Consider the following 17,500-nt stretch of genomic DNA (forward strand, 5'->3'; position numbering starts at 1 on the left):
TAAGAAAACAACATCAAGACAATTTCCTCTTTCAAAACTATCACTATTTTCTTATTCATGTGATTTTTTTTTGTATATAGTGACCAACGGGAAAAGAAAAACAAGAAAAGAACAACAACAACAACAACAACAACAACAACAACAACAACAACAACAACAACAACAACAACAAAAGACAATGGGTGGGTGTGTGTGTGTTACGATCTGACTATTTTTTCTTTTCTTTGTTTTCCTCTCGACTTCGTTTTAGCGGCGAAAAAAATAAAATAAATAAATAAAACAAATATTAATTCATAAAAAAAAAACTCGTTAAAAATAATATTCTTTGTAAAAAAAAAGTTTATGTGGAAGAAATACAACTTGGAATTTCTTGTATGTCGTGTATGTACGTATGTGTGTATGGCGCCGCCCCCCCCCCTCCCCCCCCCCCTCGCCCCCCCTCCCCCCATCATCTGTATATTAAAGAGGTGCTTATTTCCATGCATTTCATCCTCTCATCTCCCCCTTTTTTTTTCCTTTTTTCTTCTTCCTTTTCCTATTTTCTTTTCCTTCCCTTCCTTTCCTTCCTTCCTCATCTTCTTCATAATTGCCTCTCCTCCTCCTCCTCCTCCTTTTCCTTCCCTTCCCTTCCCTCAACTCCTTTCCTTTCAAACCTTCCTCCTTCCTCCTCCTCCTCCTTACCTCCTTCCTTTAGATCATTCCTCTTCCTGATCAACCTCCTCCCCTTCCTCCTTCTCTTCCTCCTTTTATATATATGCCTCCTCCTCTTCCTCCTCCTCTTCCTTACCTCCTTCCTTTAGATCATTCCTCTTCCTGATCAACCTCCTCCCCTTCCTCCTCCTCCTCCTCCTTTTATATATATGCCTCCTCCTCTTCCTCCTCCTCCTCCTTACCTCCTTCCTTTAGATCATTCCTCTTCCTGATCAACCTCCTCCCCTTCCTCCTCCTCCTCCTCCTTTTATATATATGCCTCCTCCTCTTCCTCCTCCTCCTCCTCCTCTTCCTCTTCCTCCATCCCATTCTTATGTACATTACGGCGCCTCACTCCCCATCCCATTCCCCACTTCCCCATCCCTCTTCCCCACTCCCCAAACATGTATTTATAGCTGTATAAAGGCGCCAAAAACTATCACTCACAAACCAATCAATCCCCATCCTCGAAAAAAAAATATCCCCATCACCTCCCTAAAAAAAAATCCCCAAACTTAAAACTAATAATAAAAAACTTGTACTATACTTGTCAATGTAAATCTTGCTGTAGGTCAACATTAAAAACATGTCTCATAATAACAAACAAGAATAACAATAATGATAATGGTGGTAATAATAATAATGATGATGACGATGATGATGATGATGATGATGATGATGCTACTACAGTACACAGAGCTTTACTTTACAGTGATTTCTAAGTTAGCCGCGTTGGTCAGCAGTGTTTCAGCTTTGTATTACTGGTAGTGTAAGTATTAGGCAGGCGTGGCGGTGTGCGGGGGGGACGAGGGGAAGGGGGGGCACTCACAGGGGACACTTATGAAGGGGGGCTAGCAGCTACAGAGGGGGGAGGCACTTATAAGAGAGCAAGCAGTAACAGGATCCATGGTCACTTGAATGAGCTATTTGAAGGAGTTGCCCAGATAGATTACTTAATGGACCACTTATGAGTCACTTGTATGAGTTATGAGTCACAAATGAGTTTATGTTTGAGTCATAAGGAATAGCTGAAATGTCACAAGGAGTCGCTTACACGAATATTTCACTTTAATGAGTCACTTATATGAAGGATCTATTTAAATGAGTCACTTATATACGACTTACTCATTCATAAGGGGTGAGTCATTTAGATAACTCGCTATGAAAGGGGTGACTAAAATAGCTCATCCTTAAGGGTCATTCTAACTCATCCTAAAGGGGGTGAATCACTTTAAAACAGGTCAAAAGGGGTGACTAAAATAGCTCATCCTTAAGGGTCATTCTAACTCATCCTAAAGGGGTTGAATCACTTTAAAACAGGTCACTTGAAGGCCGGTGACTCTTTTTTTTAATTTTTTTTAACCGTGAAAGGGGTGACTAAAATAGCTCATCCTAAAGGGTCATTCTAACTCATCCTAAAGGGTCATTCTAACTCATCCTAAAGGGGTTGAATCACTTTAAAACAGGTCACTTGAAAGCCGGTGACTCACTTTTAACCGAGTCACTTGATACGCGAGTTAAATGCTGAAGCCTCTTGAGTCAGGGGCCACCTTGAGTCAGTCACGTGTACAGGTGAGTCGGGTCATGAGTCACCTAAATAAAGTGACTCACGTGAAAGGCTTCCCTCTGCCCCCTCGCCCCCCACCACACACGCCACTTAGGTTCACCCCCACCCCCCTCCCCCACTCATCCACCTCCCCCACCTCCTCCTTCCCCTCCCTCCCCCTCCCCCCCTCCTCCCCCTACCCATGTTCTGAGGACTGCCAGTGGGGATTTACCTGCTGTTTGCCTGTTTGTCTGTCTGTCTGTTTGTTTGATTGTCTGTCTGTCAGCCTGTCTGTTTTTTCACTCTTCGTTTTACTTTTTCCTGAATGTCTATATTTCTCTCTCTCTCTCTCTCTCTCTCTCTCTCTCTCTCTCTCTCTCTCTCTCTCTCTCTCTCTCTCTCTCTCTCTCTCTCTCTCTCTCTCTCTCTCTCTCTCTCCACTTCCGGTTCTCAGAGACATGTGTTGAACGGGTTAGGAAAAAACAATAAATGAATCGATAAAAAAATATTAGAGTTTTCTTGTCCAATTGTGTGTGTGTGTGTGTGTGTGTGTGTGTGTGTGTGTGTGTGTGTGAAGCTGAAAACAATGTGACCGAAATGATAATATGCTTGAAAACAAATGAAAAATATATAATTTGAGAAGGTGAGAAACAGCTGAAAATGGAAATTGATAGAAATAAAAACAAAAAACAACAACGACGAAGCAGGCAGAGAAACAGACAAGTAAAAACAACATTATTAAAAAAAAAAACATGAATAGATAGATAGATAAATAGAAAGATTGACTTACTGCTGTATAGAGGAAAGGATGATAAACAAAAATAAAGGAAAGATAATATATAGAAAGAAAACACAAAGAGGGAGAAAATTTAAAACTAAGATAAATTTAGTAAGGGATAAAATTAAACAGAATAAAACAAGATAAAAAATGTAATAGTGGTTCCATTTAATGTATCAAAATAAAATCGTATATTGAGAAAAAAATCCTTAAAAATAATAATTGGAGAAAAGAAACGACTGAAATATAGATAAAAAGGGAGAAAAAAGGGAAAAGGAGGAGATGGAAGAGAGAAAAGATAAAAAGGAAAGAGGGAGAGAGGGAGAAAGATGATGGAGAGGCGGGGTGGGAAGGTAGAGGAGAAAAGAAGAGAAATAGAAGGAAGTGAAAAAATATATAATAAACGAAGTCGCTGTATAAATAAAATAAATAAAAGTAAAGAAAATGGGCGAGGGGTAGAAATAAGTAAGAAAAGAGGGAATGGGAGAGAAAAAACAATACCTTAAAAAATACAATACCTTCAGAAAACTACAATACCTTTCAGAAAACTACAATACCTTGAGAAAATACAATACTTTCAGAAAATACAGTACCTTCAGAAAAATACAATCCCTTCAGAAAAATACAATACCTTCAGAAAAATACAATACCTTCAGAAAATACAATCCCTTCAGAAAAATACAATACCTTCAGAAAAACACAATACCTTTCAGAAAACTACAATACCTTGAGAAAATACAATACCTTCAGAAAAACACAATACCTTCAGAAAACTACAATCCCTTCAGAAAAATACAATACCTTCAGAAAAATACAGTACCTTCAGAAAAATACAATACCTTCAGAATAATACAATACCTTCAGAAAAATACAATACCTTCAGAAAAATACAATACCTTCAGAAAAATACAATACCTTCAGAAAAATACAATACCTTCAGAAAAATACAATACCTTCAGAAAAATACAATACCTTCAGAAAAATACAATACCTTCAGAATAATACAATACCTTCAGAAAAATACAGTATCTTCAGAAAAATACAATACCTTCAGAATAATACAATACCTTCAGAAAATACAATACCTTCAGAAAAATACAATACCTTCAGAAAAATACAATACCTTCAGAAAAATACAATACCTTCAGAAAAATACAATACCTTCAGAAAAATACAATACCTTCAGAAAAATACAGTGCCTTCAGAAAAATACAATACCTTCAGAAAAATACAATACCTTCAGAAAAATACAGTACCTTCAGAAAAATACAATACCTTCAGAAAAATACAGTGCCTTCAGAAAAATACAATACCTTCAGAAAAATACAGTACCTTCAGAAAAATACGATACCTTCAGAAAAATACAATACCTTCAGAAAAATACAATACCCTCAGAAAAATACGATACCTTCAGAAAAATACAGTACCTTCAGAAAAATACAATACCTTCAGAAAAAAAGATAAATACGATACCTTCAGAAAAATACAATACCTTCAGAAAAATAAATAATGGAAAAGATATATCTCTTTTCCCTCTTTTTCCTCCTTCACTTCTTACCACGAAAGAAAGACACAAAAGAAGAGAATAAGAAACATACATCTTTTTTTTTTCTTCTAAGTTCTTATTCTCTCGTTACGAAAGAAGAAACGAAAGAAAAAAATATGTTAAGAAAGAAAATGGGAAGCAATTATCTTTCTTCCTTCTTCTTCCTCTTTCTTCTAACACGAAAGAAAGAAACGAGAGAAAAAAAGTAAATAAAGAAAAATAATGAGACATAATTATCTTTCTTCTTGTCATTCCTTCTTCAGTAACTTTATCTTTTTTTTTCCTTTCTTTTCCATCGTTTTCATCATCACCTCTCTCTCTCTCTCTCTCTCTCTCTCTCATGTCTATTTTCTAAGGGGGGAAAATAAAAAAAATAATATGCAATGGTGAAACTTACATTTTTTTTAATCTTTTTTTTAATATACATTCTAAACTATTACATTTCCTTCTTTCCTTAATGTTAACTTTGAACTGTGAGCACTTAAAGGTTACGGGGAATGTATGGCGGAGGAGGGGGGGGAGGGGGAGGGGGAGGGGGGGAGGGAGGAGGGAGAGAGAGAGAGAGAGAGAGAGAGAGAGAGAGAGAGAGGAAATTGCCAGACCATTAAAATAAATTACATATGCATAAGTTTGGTTTAGAGAGAGAGAGAGAGAGAGAGAGAGAGAGAGAGAGAGAGAGAGAGAGAGAGAGAGAGAAACCTATACAGACGAACAGACATATAGACAGAAAGAGAATGAAAGAAAATAAGGAATGAGAGAAAAAAAAATAATGAATATGTAAATGAACAAGGGAAAGAAAAAGAGAAAGAGAAAAAAAGCAAATGAAAGTAAGAAAGAGATAGAGAAAGAGAGACAGCAAAGAGAATGAAAGAAAAAGTGGAAGATTGACAGAAAGGAAAAAAAAAGAAAGAAAATGAGAAAAAGAAGAAAAACTGAAGAAAAAAAAACCATTCCCAGAAAAATATATAAACGGAAAAAAGAAAAAAATGAAGGAAAAATTACCTCCACCATCGGCATACCAACTTGAGATCATCAGAAGGGAGGAGGAAGGGGAGTTGACGCCAGGGGGAAGGGGGGGAGGGGGCAGGGGGAGGGGAAGAGGTTTAATTAAGAAGGGCAACTCCTCCCCATCCCTTCCCCTTTATCCCCCCTTCACTTCCTTTTTCTTCCTCTTCATCTTCCTTTCGCTTCACATTCACATTTTCTTCTTTCTCTTCGTCTTCCCTTCACTCCCCTTCCCTCTTCCTCTTCACTTCTTCGTCTTCCTCTTCTTCCCTTCATATTTTTCACCTTCTTTTCACTTCCCTTCATCTTCCTTTTCAATATCCTTTACTTCCCTTCACTTCTCTATATTTCCCTTTCATCTACCCCTTCACTACTCTCTACTTCATCTTCCCTTCCTCTTCACTTCCCTTTCCTCTTCCCTTCACTTCCCCTTCACTTCCTCTTCATCATCTTAATATCCCATCACTCCCCTTCACCTCCCATTCATTTCCCTTCACCTCTGCCCTTCCCATCACTTCTTTTCCTTCCCCATCACCTCTCTTCACTTCCCATCACTCCCCATCACTTCCCATCGCTCTTAAGGTCACGTACAGGTCACAGGTCACACGCAGGTCACAGGTAAATCCTCCGCAGGTCAGACGGCCCGGTGATCACGCTACACTGTGGACACAAACGACGGCTGGCCTGCGAGAGAGAGAGAGAGAGAGAGAGAGAGAGAGAGAGAGAGAGAGAGAGAGAGAGAGAGAGAGAGAGAGAGAGAGAGAGAGAGTATTATTACGTCTATTATTACTATTATTATCGTTTTCATTAGTATTTTTTTTTATTATTATCATTATTAACAGTATTTTAGTGAACGAGTGAGTGAGTGAAGCAGTGAGTAAGTGAAGCAGTGAGTGAGTGAAGCAGTGAATGAACGAAGCAGTGAATGAATGAAGCAGTGGATGAACGAAGCAATGAATGAACGAAGCAGTGAATGGACGAAGCAGTGAATGAACGAAACAGTGAACCAGCGAATGAGTGAACAAAGGAATGAATGAACTACTAAATAACGGAACTAATGAATAAAGGAATCAATAAAGGAAAAAAAACAAAAAATAGGCAAAGCAATAAATGAAAAAAACAGTAAAATAAGTAAAACAATAAATGATAAAAACAGGAAATAAGTGAACAATTGAATGAATGAACGAATAACTGAATGAACCAATGAAGCAGTGAACCCGTGAACCCTCGAGCCACGCACCAGGGCGGAGAGCCAACACGACCTGCAGTGGACGTGCCAGCAGGAGACGGATACCAGGGGGGCCTCGTACTCGTCCTGGGGGGAGGGGGAGAGGGAAAAGTGATTAGCGGCAGGGAGGTGTGTGTGTGTGTGTGTGTGTGTGTGAAACTTACTTATAACTCGTTCCTCTGTTCCTCATTGTCAAAAGAATACATAACTTTTTTTTCTCTTTTTTTTTTGTCATCTGCTCGTTTTACTTTACATCATCATCTTTTATTACCAACTCCTTACTTACATGGCACACGCGGCAGGTGGAGTGGTGTGGGCGCGCGCAGGCATCCTCCAACTCCCGCACTCTCGCCCGTAGCGCCTCCACCACCGCGCCGCTTCCACCCTCATCACCACCAGGAACCGACGAAGAAGGTGCTGAAGAAGAAGAGGCCGCGTGACACCCATTTTCACCCGTGTCTTCATTTCCGCGATTCCGAGTTATGCGATTTCCAGTTTCGCGGTTTCCAGTTTCGCGATTTTCAGTTCCGCGCTCATATCCTCCGTTTTCTTCCCCGTGTCTTGCTTCCGCGGCGTTGTCTGGTCCCATGGTTGTCTGTTCCTGGTCTGTGTGTCTCTGCGGTGAGTCTGTGGTAAGGGGGGTGAGGGGGTGGGTGTCTGTGCGGGACGGCGGGAGGTCTGCGTCTGTGAATTGCGAGACCCCGAACTGCGCCTCCTCCTCGTCCTCGCACACCTCCACCACCTCGTCCTCGCTGCCGTGCTCCACCCTCGTCCCTAAGGCTGATGAGGAGAAGTGGAGAAAGTGGAGGAAAAAGAAGTGGAAGTGGATGAAATGGAAGGGAAAAAGAGGAGAGAAGAAGAAGGGAGGGATAAAAGGAAGGGACAAAGGAAGAAATGGAAGAGAAAGAGACGAGGACGAAACAAGGGAGGGGAGGAGAGAAAGAAGAGCCAGGGGAAACAATGGAAGGGAATGGAAGGGAAGGAAGAAGACGAAAAAACAGGGTAATAAATGGAAACGGAAGTGAAAGGACAGAGGAAGAAAAAGAAGAGGAAAAAAAGTAATATTATAAATCAACACAAAATTCAACTTATACAAAAAAAAATACTATATCAACACAAAACAAAGTATAAATGCAAAGTAAATGACCGAGAGTTAAGTAAATAATATAGATGAAATGACGATATAAACATCAGAGTCAACAGTATAGATGCCATAAACAAAATAAACACAATGAACATGAATAAGAAGATGAAAAATGGATAATAGCGTGGGTGATTAAGAGTATGAGGAGCAGCGAGTAGCGGGCTTTTTTTATTATTGTTTCCTTTTTTGTGTGCCCTTGAGCTGTCTCCTTTGTTAAAAAAAAAAAAATGAGGAGTATGTGTGAGAAGTAGTGAGTGGGTAAGGGCTGAGTATGAGTGAATATGAGTGAGTGTGTGTGTGTGAGTGAGTGTGAGCGGCCAGGTGTAGTTGTAGTAATTAACACAAATGAATATGTATACCTGACTGGCGCTCACACGAATGCAAAAAAAGAAATAAAAGAATGAAGATCAATCAGTCAAAAAAATTGCTGGTTTACATTCGTGAAAAAAGAGAAAAAAAAGTTAAATTGAAACTGCGGAAAAATACCGCGCTAGCATTTGTGGACACGGGGAAAAAAAGAAGTTGAAATTCGAAGTGGAGAAAAATTAAAAAGAGCGTTATTAAAAATTACACTTTCCAAATATAGGCTTTGAGAGAACTTGCTCAAAAGTGTGTTCGTATTTCAAGTAAGATTTTCGTTCAAGAAGTCAGGCATTCGTCCTAAAGGTAAGAAAATCGTCCTAAAAATGAGTTCTCCTCCTAAAAGTCGTCCTAAAAGTAAGGCACCCATTCTAAAAGTAAGATTTCGGTCCTAAAAGTAAGACACTCATTCTAAAAGCAAAATTTAGGTCATAAAAGTAAGACACTCATTCTAAAAGTAAGATTTCGGTCCTAAAATTAAGACACTCATTCTAAAAGTAAGATTTCGGTCCTAAAAGTAAGACACTCATTCTAAAAGCAAAATTTAGATCTTAAAAGTAAAACATTCATACAGCGGTCGTAATAATAAGGGAATCGTTCCAAAACTAAGAAAATCACCCTAAAGTAAGAATACCGTCGTACACGTCGTCCTGGAAGTAAGAAAATCGTCCTAAAAGTTAAAAAAAAGTCACCATTAAAGTAAGTCATCGTAAAAGTTAAAAAAAAGTCGTCCTAAGAGTAAGACATTCATTATAAAATCTGTCCTAAGAGTTAAAAGTCGTCCTAAAAGTAAGACATTCATTATAAAATCTGTCCTAAGAGTAAAAGGTCGTCCTAAAAGTAAGACATTCATTATAAAATCTGTCCTAAGAGTAAAAATTCGTCCTAAAAGTAAGTCATTCATTATAAAATCTGTCCTAAGAGTAAAAAGTCGTCCTAAAAGTAAGTCATTCATTATAAAATCTGTCCTAAGAGTAAAAAGTCGTCCTAAGAGTAAGACATTCATTATAAAAGCTGTCCTAAGAGTAAAAAGTCGTCCTAAAAGTAAGACATTCATTATAAAAGCTGTCCTAAGAGTTAAAGGTCGTCCTAAAAGTAAGATATTCATTATAAAATCTGTCCTAAGAGTAAAAAGTCGTCCTAAAAGTAAGATATTCATTATAAAATCTGTCCTAAGAGTAAAAGGTCGTCCTAAAAGTAAGATATTCATTATAAAATCTGTCCTAAGAGTAAAAGGTCGTCCTAAAAGTAAGACATTCATTATAAAATCTGTCCTAAGAGTAAAAAGTCGTCCTAAAAGTAAGTCATTCATTATAAAATCTGTCCTAAGAGTAAAAAGTCGTCCTAAAAGTAAGAAATTCATTATAAAATCTGTCCTAAGAGTAAAATGTCGTCCTAAAAGTAAGACCTTCATTATAAAATCTGTCCTAAGAGTAAAAAGTCGTCCTAAAAGTAAGATATTCATTATAAAATCTGTCCTAAGAGTAAAAGGTCGTCCTAAAAGTAAGACATTCATTATAAAATCTGTCCTAAGAGTAAAAGGTCGTCCTAAAAGTAAGACATTCATTATAAAATCTGTCCTAAGAGTAAAAGGTCGTCCTAAAAGTAAGATATTCATTATAAAATCTGTCCTAAGAGTTAAAAGTCGTCCTAAAAGTAAGACCTTCATTATAAAGGCTGTCCTAAGAGTTAAAAGTCGTCCTAAGAGTAAGATATTCATTATAGAATCTGTCCTGAGAGTAAGACCTTCATTATAAAAAAGTCGTCCTAAAAGTAAGATTCATTTTAAAATCTTTCCTAAGAGTAAAAGGTCGTCCTAATAGTAAGACACCCTAAGAGTAAGATTTTCGTTCAATAAGAAAATCAACCTCACCGTGCAGTTGTCCCTCGGCCCGCAGCATCTGGGTGGCGCGGATTCGAGTCTCACCACACCACTCGTACTCCTCCACCTCCACCTCCACCTCGTCCTCGCCCTCCTCCTCCACCTGCACGGGGGGGGAGAGGGGGGGAGGGAGTAATATAGGAGTGGGGATAACGATAGGGCGATAGAGGAAGAAAAAGAGAGGGGATAAGGAAGTGAATGAAGGATAAAGAATAAGATGAGGAAGAATAAGAGAGAGGGGATAAGGAAGTGAATGAAGGATAAAGAATGAGATGATAATGGAAAAAAGGGATGGGATAATTAAGGATAATGATGGGAGATAAGATAACGATAGGGCGATAGAGGAAGAATAAGGGAGAGGGAATAAGGAAGTGGATAATGGATAATGAATGAGATGATAATGGAAAAAAAGGGATAGATAAAAGATAGAAAGGGAATGAAGGATAAAAGATAATGGTGGGAGATAAGATAACGATAGGGCGATAGAGGAAGAAGAAGAGAGACGGGATAAGGAGGTGGATAAGGGATAAAGAATGAGATGATAATGGAAAAAAGGGATAGATAAAAATAGATAAGGGAGATAAGATAAGATAGATAAGGGAGATAAGATAACGATAGGGCGACAGAGGAAGAATAAGAGACGGGATAAGGAAGTGGATAAGGGATAAATAATAAGATAAGGAAAAAAAAAAGGGATAGATAAGATAGATAAGGAAATGAGGGATAAAATATAATGATGGGAGATAAGAGGATAAGAAAATAAGAAATAAAAGGGTATATAGAAGGGGAGATGTGGGATAAGGGAGGATAAGGAAAGGGAGATAAGGGAGAAGAGAAAGGAAAGGAAGGAAAATGGGGAGTCAAAATTATTATCATTATCACATGTCTTTGTTTATTTAATTATTACTTATTATTATTATTATTATTGGCATTATTTGTTTGTGTTATTTTTTTTTTAATTTAAGGACTTGAGGGAAAAAGGAATAAAAATGGGAAGAAGGAAGAAAGGAAGAAAGGAAGGAAGGAACGAAGGACGGACGGAAGGAAGGAAGGAAGGAAGGAAGGAAGGAAAGAAGGAAGGAAGGAAGGAACGATGGAAGGAAGGAACGAAGGAACGAAGGAAGGAAGGAACGAAAGACGGAAGGAAGGAAGGAAAAAAGGAACGAAGAAAGGAAGGAAGGAAGGAAGGGACGAAGGAAAGAAGGAACGAAGGAAGGAAGGAACGAAGGAAGGAAGGAAGGAAGGAAGGAAGGAAGGAAGGAAGGAAAAAAGAAAGGAAGGAAGGAAGGAAGGAAGGAAGGAAGGAACGAAGGAAGGAAGGAAGGAAGGAAGGAAGGAAGGAAGAAAGGAACGAACGAACGAAAGATGCCAGAAAAAATCTATAGAGAAAGGAGGAGAAAGAAGAAACAGAAAAGAAAGAAAAGAAAGAAAGGAAACTAAGATGCAGGAAAGAAAAAGTAAAAAGAAAAAAGCAAGTAAGGAAAACAAACAACGAAAAGGATAAAGAAAAGAAGGAAGGTGGAAAGAAAGAAAATAACGGAGGAGGAGGAGGAGGAGGAGGAGGAGGTGAGGAGAAAGATGAAGAAAAACTGCGAGGAAAAAGAGAAAGAGAAGAGGAGAGAAAGAGGAGATAAAGAGGAGTTATGTAGCTTCCTTTGCCTCTCTCTTTCTCTCTCACTTTCTCACTTTCTTCTTTCTTTCTCTAAACATTTTTTCTCTCCCTCTCTCTCTCTCTCTATTTCTTCCCTTCACATAATTCTTTCTCTCTCTCTCTCTCTCTCTCTCTCTCTCTCTCTCTCTCTCTCTCTCTCTCTCTCTCTCTCTCTCTCTCTTCTTTATTGTTGTTATTATCATTATTTACTTTGCGTCGCTAAGTTATTGTTGTTTTCTTATTTACGAAAACACACACACACACACACACACACATTTTTCTTCCATTATGAACTAGAGAAATGGAAGGAAGAAAGGAAGGAAGGAAGGAAGGAAGGAAGGAAGGAAGGAAGGAAGGAAACAATGAAGGAAGGAAAGAAGGAAGGAAGGAAGGAAGGAAGGAGGGAGAGAGGGAGGGAGGGAAGGAAGGAAGGAAGGGAGGAAGAAAGGAAACAATGAAGGAAGGAAAGAAGGAAGGAAGGAAGGAAGGAAGGAAGGAAGGAAGGAAGGAAAGAAAGAAAGAAAGAAAGAATGAATGAATGAAGGAAGGAAGGAAGGAAAAAAGGTAGATAGGTAGGGAAGGAAGAGGGAGAAAAGAATGGGAAAGAAGGGGAAAGGAGGGAAGGAGGAAGGAAGGAAGTAAAAAAAGGAAGAAGAAAAGAAGGAAAAAAGAAAGACAAAAGAAAATAAGGACTCGAAAGTTAGTAGTAGTAGTAGTAGTAGTAGTAGTAGTAGTAGTAGTAGTAGTAGTAGTAGTAGTAGTAGTAGTAGTAGTAGTAGTAGTAGTAGTAGTAGTCCTCGTCCTCACCCGTCTCAAGCAGTCGTCGATGTGTTGGTGGATGTCCTCGGGGGGGTCGGCGTCCCCTTCCCCCACGCCGCACACAGGACACGTCACCCCCTCCCCGGCCCCCCTCCGCCGACCCACGCGCCGCTCCCTCTTGCTCCGGATCCTCGAGTACATCTGTGGGGGAGGGAGGGGGAGAAAAAGGGGGGAGTTAAGAGTGGAGGAGGGAGAGGAGAGGGGGGTGGTAAGGAGGGAAGGGGGAAGAAATATGGGAATGAGGGAGTAATGTGGAAAAGGGAAGGGGGTGTTAGTGGCGGGGAGAGGGGGAAGGGGGGCAAAGGGGGAAGGGGGGAGGTAAAAATGGGGAGGAGTAATGGGATGGAGGGAAGAAGGGAGGGAAGTGAAGGGGAGGGGGATGGTTGGGTCAGGGGAGGGGGAGGGGGGAGATAGGGGGTGGTGTGTGTGTGTGTGTGTGTGTGTGTGTGTGTGTGTGTGTGTGTGTGTGTGTGACTAAGAGAGGAGAGAGAGAGAGAGAGAGAGAGAGAGAGAGTAACCTGCTCCTTTAATATGACGGAGAACTGTTTAAAGCTCTCTCTCTCTCTCTCTCTCTGACCGCAAGATTCGAACCACAAAATTTGAACCTGAAGCAGTACAAGAGTCGAGAAGTGGGTCAGGGGGGAGGGGGGGAGGGGGGAAGGGAGGCGAAAAGGGTGAGTCAGGGTGATGTGGACTGTGGCTTTAAGCATTCTAGGGTGAGAGCTTAGGGTGACTGTTTATAGGGTGTGTGTGTGTGTGTGTGTGTGTGTGTGTGTGTGTGTGTGTGTGTGTCAAGGGTGTCTTAGAGTGTGTTAGTGTGCGTTAGTGTGTTAGTGCGTGTGTTAGTGTATCTACTCACCTCCCAGTCACTCCCCCGCCCCGCCCCCCTCACCCTGCCCCCCCTCGCCTCCCCGTTGGCACCAGAGGATGAGGGTGTGTTGGGGGTGCCTGCTGGGGTGCCTGGCGGGGGGGCGGGAGCGTTGGGCGCGGGGGGCGTGGAGCGCTGCGAGGGCGGGCGGGCGTGGGGGAGCCGCGCCAGCTTCTCCAGCTCGTGGGTGAGGTGTGCCTCCAGCTCCCCGGGGCGAAGGGTGACGCCGCACACAGGGCACCACGACTCCCCGGGCCGCGGCTTGCGTCCTGGGGGAGGGGGGAAAGGGGTTTAGTGGGGGTGGGGATGTGGGGAAGTGGGGACGGGGGAGAGAGGGGGATGGGAATGTGTTTGAGGGAGGCTGGGGAAGGTGAGAGGTAGGGGAGAGTGTTTGGGGATGCTGGGGTAGATGAAGGTGGGGTGTATGTGTGGGGGAAAGGGTGTGGGGGAAAAGCTGGGGTAGGGGAAAGGGAGGAGAGAGGAGTGTATTTGAGGGGAGGGGGTGGAGTGAAGGGGGGAGGGGAGGGGGTGTTGGGGAGTGTGTGGAGAAGATGGGGAGATTTTAGGAGCTGGGGAGTGTGTTTGGGGGAGGGGGTGTAAGGGAGGGAGGTAAGAGGAAGGGAGAGGGATGAAAGTTTGGGGTGAGGAGGTGGGGGGGAGAGGCTACGGAGTGAGGATAGAGTGAGTGGGGGGGGAGGGGGGAGGTGACAGTGTGGGGGGGGGGGTGAGGGGAGGCTGTCTCAGGTAATCTCTCCCAACAGGTATATCTGCACACCTGGTTTACGCTAATTACCTTACCTGTGTTTGTTGGAAGGAGGGGAGGGAGGCGGAGGAAGAGGAGGAAGAGGAGGATTTAGAGGTCGGATGGAAAAAGTAGAAGGGAAAGAAAGAAGGAGAAGGAGAAAATGTAGACGGTATATGAGAAGATAGAAGGAAAGGAAGTGATGGAACAAAGAAGATGGGAGAGAAAAAGAAAGGTGGAAGAGGGAAGGAAAGAAGAGGGAGAAGGAGACGAGAAAGGAAGGAGAAAATGAACAAGGAAGGGAGAGAAAGGAAGGTAAGTAAGATTATCCATTTAAACGATGTATTTGTGAAAGAAGGGAGAGATGAGGAGGAGACGGGAGGAAAAATGGGGAAGAGGAAGGAATAGAGGAGGAGGAGGAGGAGGAGAAAGATGTAAGGAAAAGACAGAAAACAAATAAAGAATGATTGGAGAAATAAAGAAAGGAGGAGGAAATGAGGGAAAAAGGAGAAGGAAAAATAAGAGAAAGGGGAAAGAAGGGAGAAAAGAGGATGATGAGTAAAGGAAGAAAAGAAAGGAAGAAAAAGAATGAAAAAGAGAGGAAGACAAACAAGCACAGAGAGGAGAGAAAAGGGAAGAAGGAGGAAAGAGGAAGAGAAGATGAGTGAAGAAAGAAGAGAAAGAAGAAAAAAAAAAAAAAAAAGGAAAACAGAAAGAAAACAGAAAATAAAAAAAGCATAATACAACAACATCAACAACAACATCAACAACAACAACAACGACACTAAGACCACACATTGCATTCACCCTTCCCCTCCCCCTCCCCTCCCTCCTCCCCTCCCCCCCTCCACCTCAGCACCGTCCACTTAATATACTGATTGACGCAAGCTTCTGGTGGTGGTGGTGGTGGTGGTGATGATGATGGTAATATTGATGATGTAATAATGAAAGGAGGTTATGATGATAGTGATATGGGAGAGATAAAGAGAGAGATAACAGAGAAAGAGAGAGAAAACGACAAAAACAGAGAAAAAGGGATAGAGATGACAGAAGGAAAGATAGAGATAGGGGAGAAAGATAGAGAAAAGACAGACAAAACAACAGAAAGAAACACAGACAAAGAGATAAAGAAAGAAAAGGAAGAAAGAAAGAAAGTAAGAGACAGATAGACAGGTAAGAGAGATAACAGAGAAAGACAAAAAAACAGACAAACAGAAAAAGACAAAAAAACACAGAAAAACAGAAGAAAATACAAAAACAGAGAGAGAGAGAGAGAGAGAGAGAGAGAGAGAGAGAGAGAGAGAGGAGTGGGTGGTGAAGACGAGGCACCATAAATCACTCCCTCTTTATTTGTTCACGCGGACGCGCCGCGCTGGCACTCGGGGGGGGGGGGGAGGCAAAGGAGGAGGAGGAGGAGGCACGTAAAGACTGATAATAAAAGATGAGGAATAAGAGAAGATGACGAGGACGAGGACGAGGAGGAGGAGAGGGACAGAAAGGAGGAGGAGGGGGAGGAGGAGGAGTAGGAGGAGGAGGAGGAGAGGGACAGAGAGGAAGAGGAGCAAAGAGCGTTCAAGAAATAATAAGGTGATAAAGAGAAGGGAAGAAAAAAAGATGCGGAGAAGTCATGAGAGGAAGAAGAAGTGAAGGAGAAGGAGAAGAAGGAGGAGGAAGAAGGGAAGCAGGAGGAGGAGATGGCGGTGGAGATAGAACATGAAAATGAGGGGGAAGTGGAAGGCATAAGCAAAAGGAGGAGGAGGAGGAGGAGGAGGAGGAGGAGGGGGAGGGCGGCATCACCCCCTCTCTGCTTATTTAGACAATACGTAAAAAACGGGGCACGGAGAGGCCTGTGAAATTCGTCAGGGAGGACGAAGACACATGGAAGCACGGAAAGTCGGGCACCAGCAAGCCTATAGACTCACCACGAGGCTGGCCGCGGAACTGTTTTCATTTGCTCTCCTCACTTCTTGCCGCAGAGCAGATCAAGGCACTTCGGTGTGTACGTTCAGTTCACTACGGACGCAACAAGGAAGCGATCGATGCGATTTCCCAAGGAGTTGATGGTTTCTGCACTTACTACTTCTGCAGGGAGGTTATTCCAGTGTCGGATGACTCGGTTTGAGGAAAACATTCTGCCAATGTCTGCACTATATCACCTTGCTTGAATAGGTAGACCGTTATTTCTAGTTCTTGAGTTATTTAGCAGCTCAAAGAACTTGGAGTGGTCGACGAACTCGTGGTACTGAACTCCTTCAGGTACTTGAAGGCCTGAATTAAATCTCCTCGTACGCGTCTCTTATTCCAGCGAAAAGAGGTCGAGTCGCTTGAGTCGTTCCTGATACGGCAAAGTCCTCAGGGGTGGAATCATTTTGTAGCGCGTCGCTGAACTCTTTATAATAACTTGATGTCCTTTCTGTAATTAGGGGACATTCCTCCCGGCGTCTTACACTAGAAATTTCTCGCTGTGAACCCAACCATTGAGTTGGCTTTGTTATATGTACTTTACCAGTGCTTTGTATGTTTCAGGTCACTGCTGATGGTGACTCCAAGATCCGATTCCTACTGGACGACAAGCAGGTTTCCCACGCATGCTGGAGGTATGGTTACTATTTCTAGACTTTACACTTGCCAACGTTAGAGGACATTTGCCATTTTTCAGACCACTGGATGTAATAGTCCAGGTCCTTTTAAAGGGTTTCGCAGTCTGCCTTCGTGACGGCCCTTCAACCCACACTGGGCGTCAGCAAACTTTGATAGGGAGGAAAAGGAGGATGAAAAATAGGAATATATAAGTAAAAGGAGTAAATGATGGTAAGAATAATGGTGATGCAGAAAAAAAATATTAGAAGAGGAAAGAAACATGAAAAAGAAAAAGAGGAAAAAAGAAAAAGAAGAAAAAGAAATGAAAAAGAAGAAGAAGAAGAAGAAGAAGAAGAAGAAGAAGAAGAAGAAGAAGAGAAAGAAGAAACAAGAAAAAAACAGAGAGAGAGAGAGAGAGAGAGTAAGCCTGTCTCTACCTGGCCGCTCACGTCTCCTCACAAACGTGGTAATGAGAGAGAGAGGGAGAGAGTAACACCTGCCCTATTAGAGAGAGAGAGAGAGAGAGAGAGATTAACGTATACCACTCTCTCTCTCTCTCTCTCTCTCTCTCTCGAGCAAGATCATTACGCCTGTTTCTTCCTCCATCTTCACAGCTTACGAAGAGAGGGAACGAAGGAGGAGGAGGAGGAGGAGGAGGAGG

General features: G+C 41.8%; 1 protein-coding gene and 2 long non-coding RNA genes across 3 annotated transcripts in view; 2 read left to right on the forward strand and 1 right to left on the reverse strand.

Annotated features, from left to right (window-relative positions):
- Positions 1-2,635, forward strand: part of LOC127010242 (uncharacterized) — a 3,475-nt gene extending 840 nt beyond the window's left edge. Inside the window, exons 1-2 of the long non-coding RNA XR_007762993.1 lie at positions 1-1,930; positions 2,011-2,635. The exon at positions 1-1,930 is cut by the window's left edge and continues 840 nt beyond it. This is a non-coding gene — a long non-coding RNA (uncharacterized LOC127010242). The remainder of the gene's footprint in view (positions 1,931-2,010) is intronic.
- Positions 2,636-5,138: 2,503 nt separating this feature from the next.
- LOC127010212 (E3 ubiquitin-protein ligase Rnf220-like) overlaps positions 5,139-17,500 on the reverse strand; it is a 13,244-nt gene continuing 882 nt past the window's right edge. Inside the window, exons 2-7 of the mRNA XM_050884090.1 lie at positions 13,509-13,786; positions 12,638-12,790; positions 10,171-10,282; positions 7,080-7,573; positions 6,806-6,880; positions 5,139-6,249 (exon numbers count right to left, since the gene is read on the reverse strand). Coding sequence (XP_050740047.1) covers positions 6,178-6,249; positions 6,806-6,880; positions 7,080-7,573; positions 10,171-10,282; positions 12,638-12,790; positions 13,509-13,786 — 1,184 coding nt within the window. The 3' untranslated portion in view covers positions 5,139-6,177. The remainder of the gene's footprint in view (positions 6,250-6,805; positions 6,881-7,079; positions 7,574-10,170; positions 10,283-12,637; positions 12,791-13,508; positions 13,787-17,500) is intronic.
- LOC127009897 (uncharacterized) lies at positions 7,585-9,966 on the forward strand. The gene is made up of 3 exons (XR_007762512.1): positions 7,585-9,431; positions 9,483-9,584; positions 9,789-9,966. It is a non-coding gene; the product is annotated as an uncharacterized LOC127009897 (long non-coding RNA).

This window comes from Eriocheir sinensis, chromosome 42, assembly GCF_024679095.1.
Source record: "Eriocheir sinensis breed Jianghai 21 chromosome 42, ASM2467909v1, whole genome shotgun sequence".
NCBI lineage: Eukaryota > Metazoa > Arthropoda > Malacostraca > Decapoda > Varunidae > Eriocheir > Eriocheir sinensis.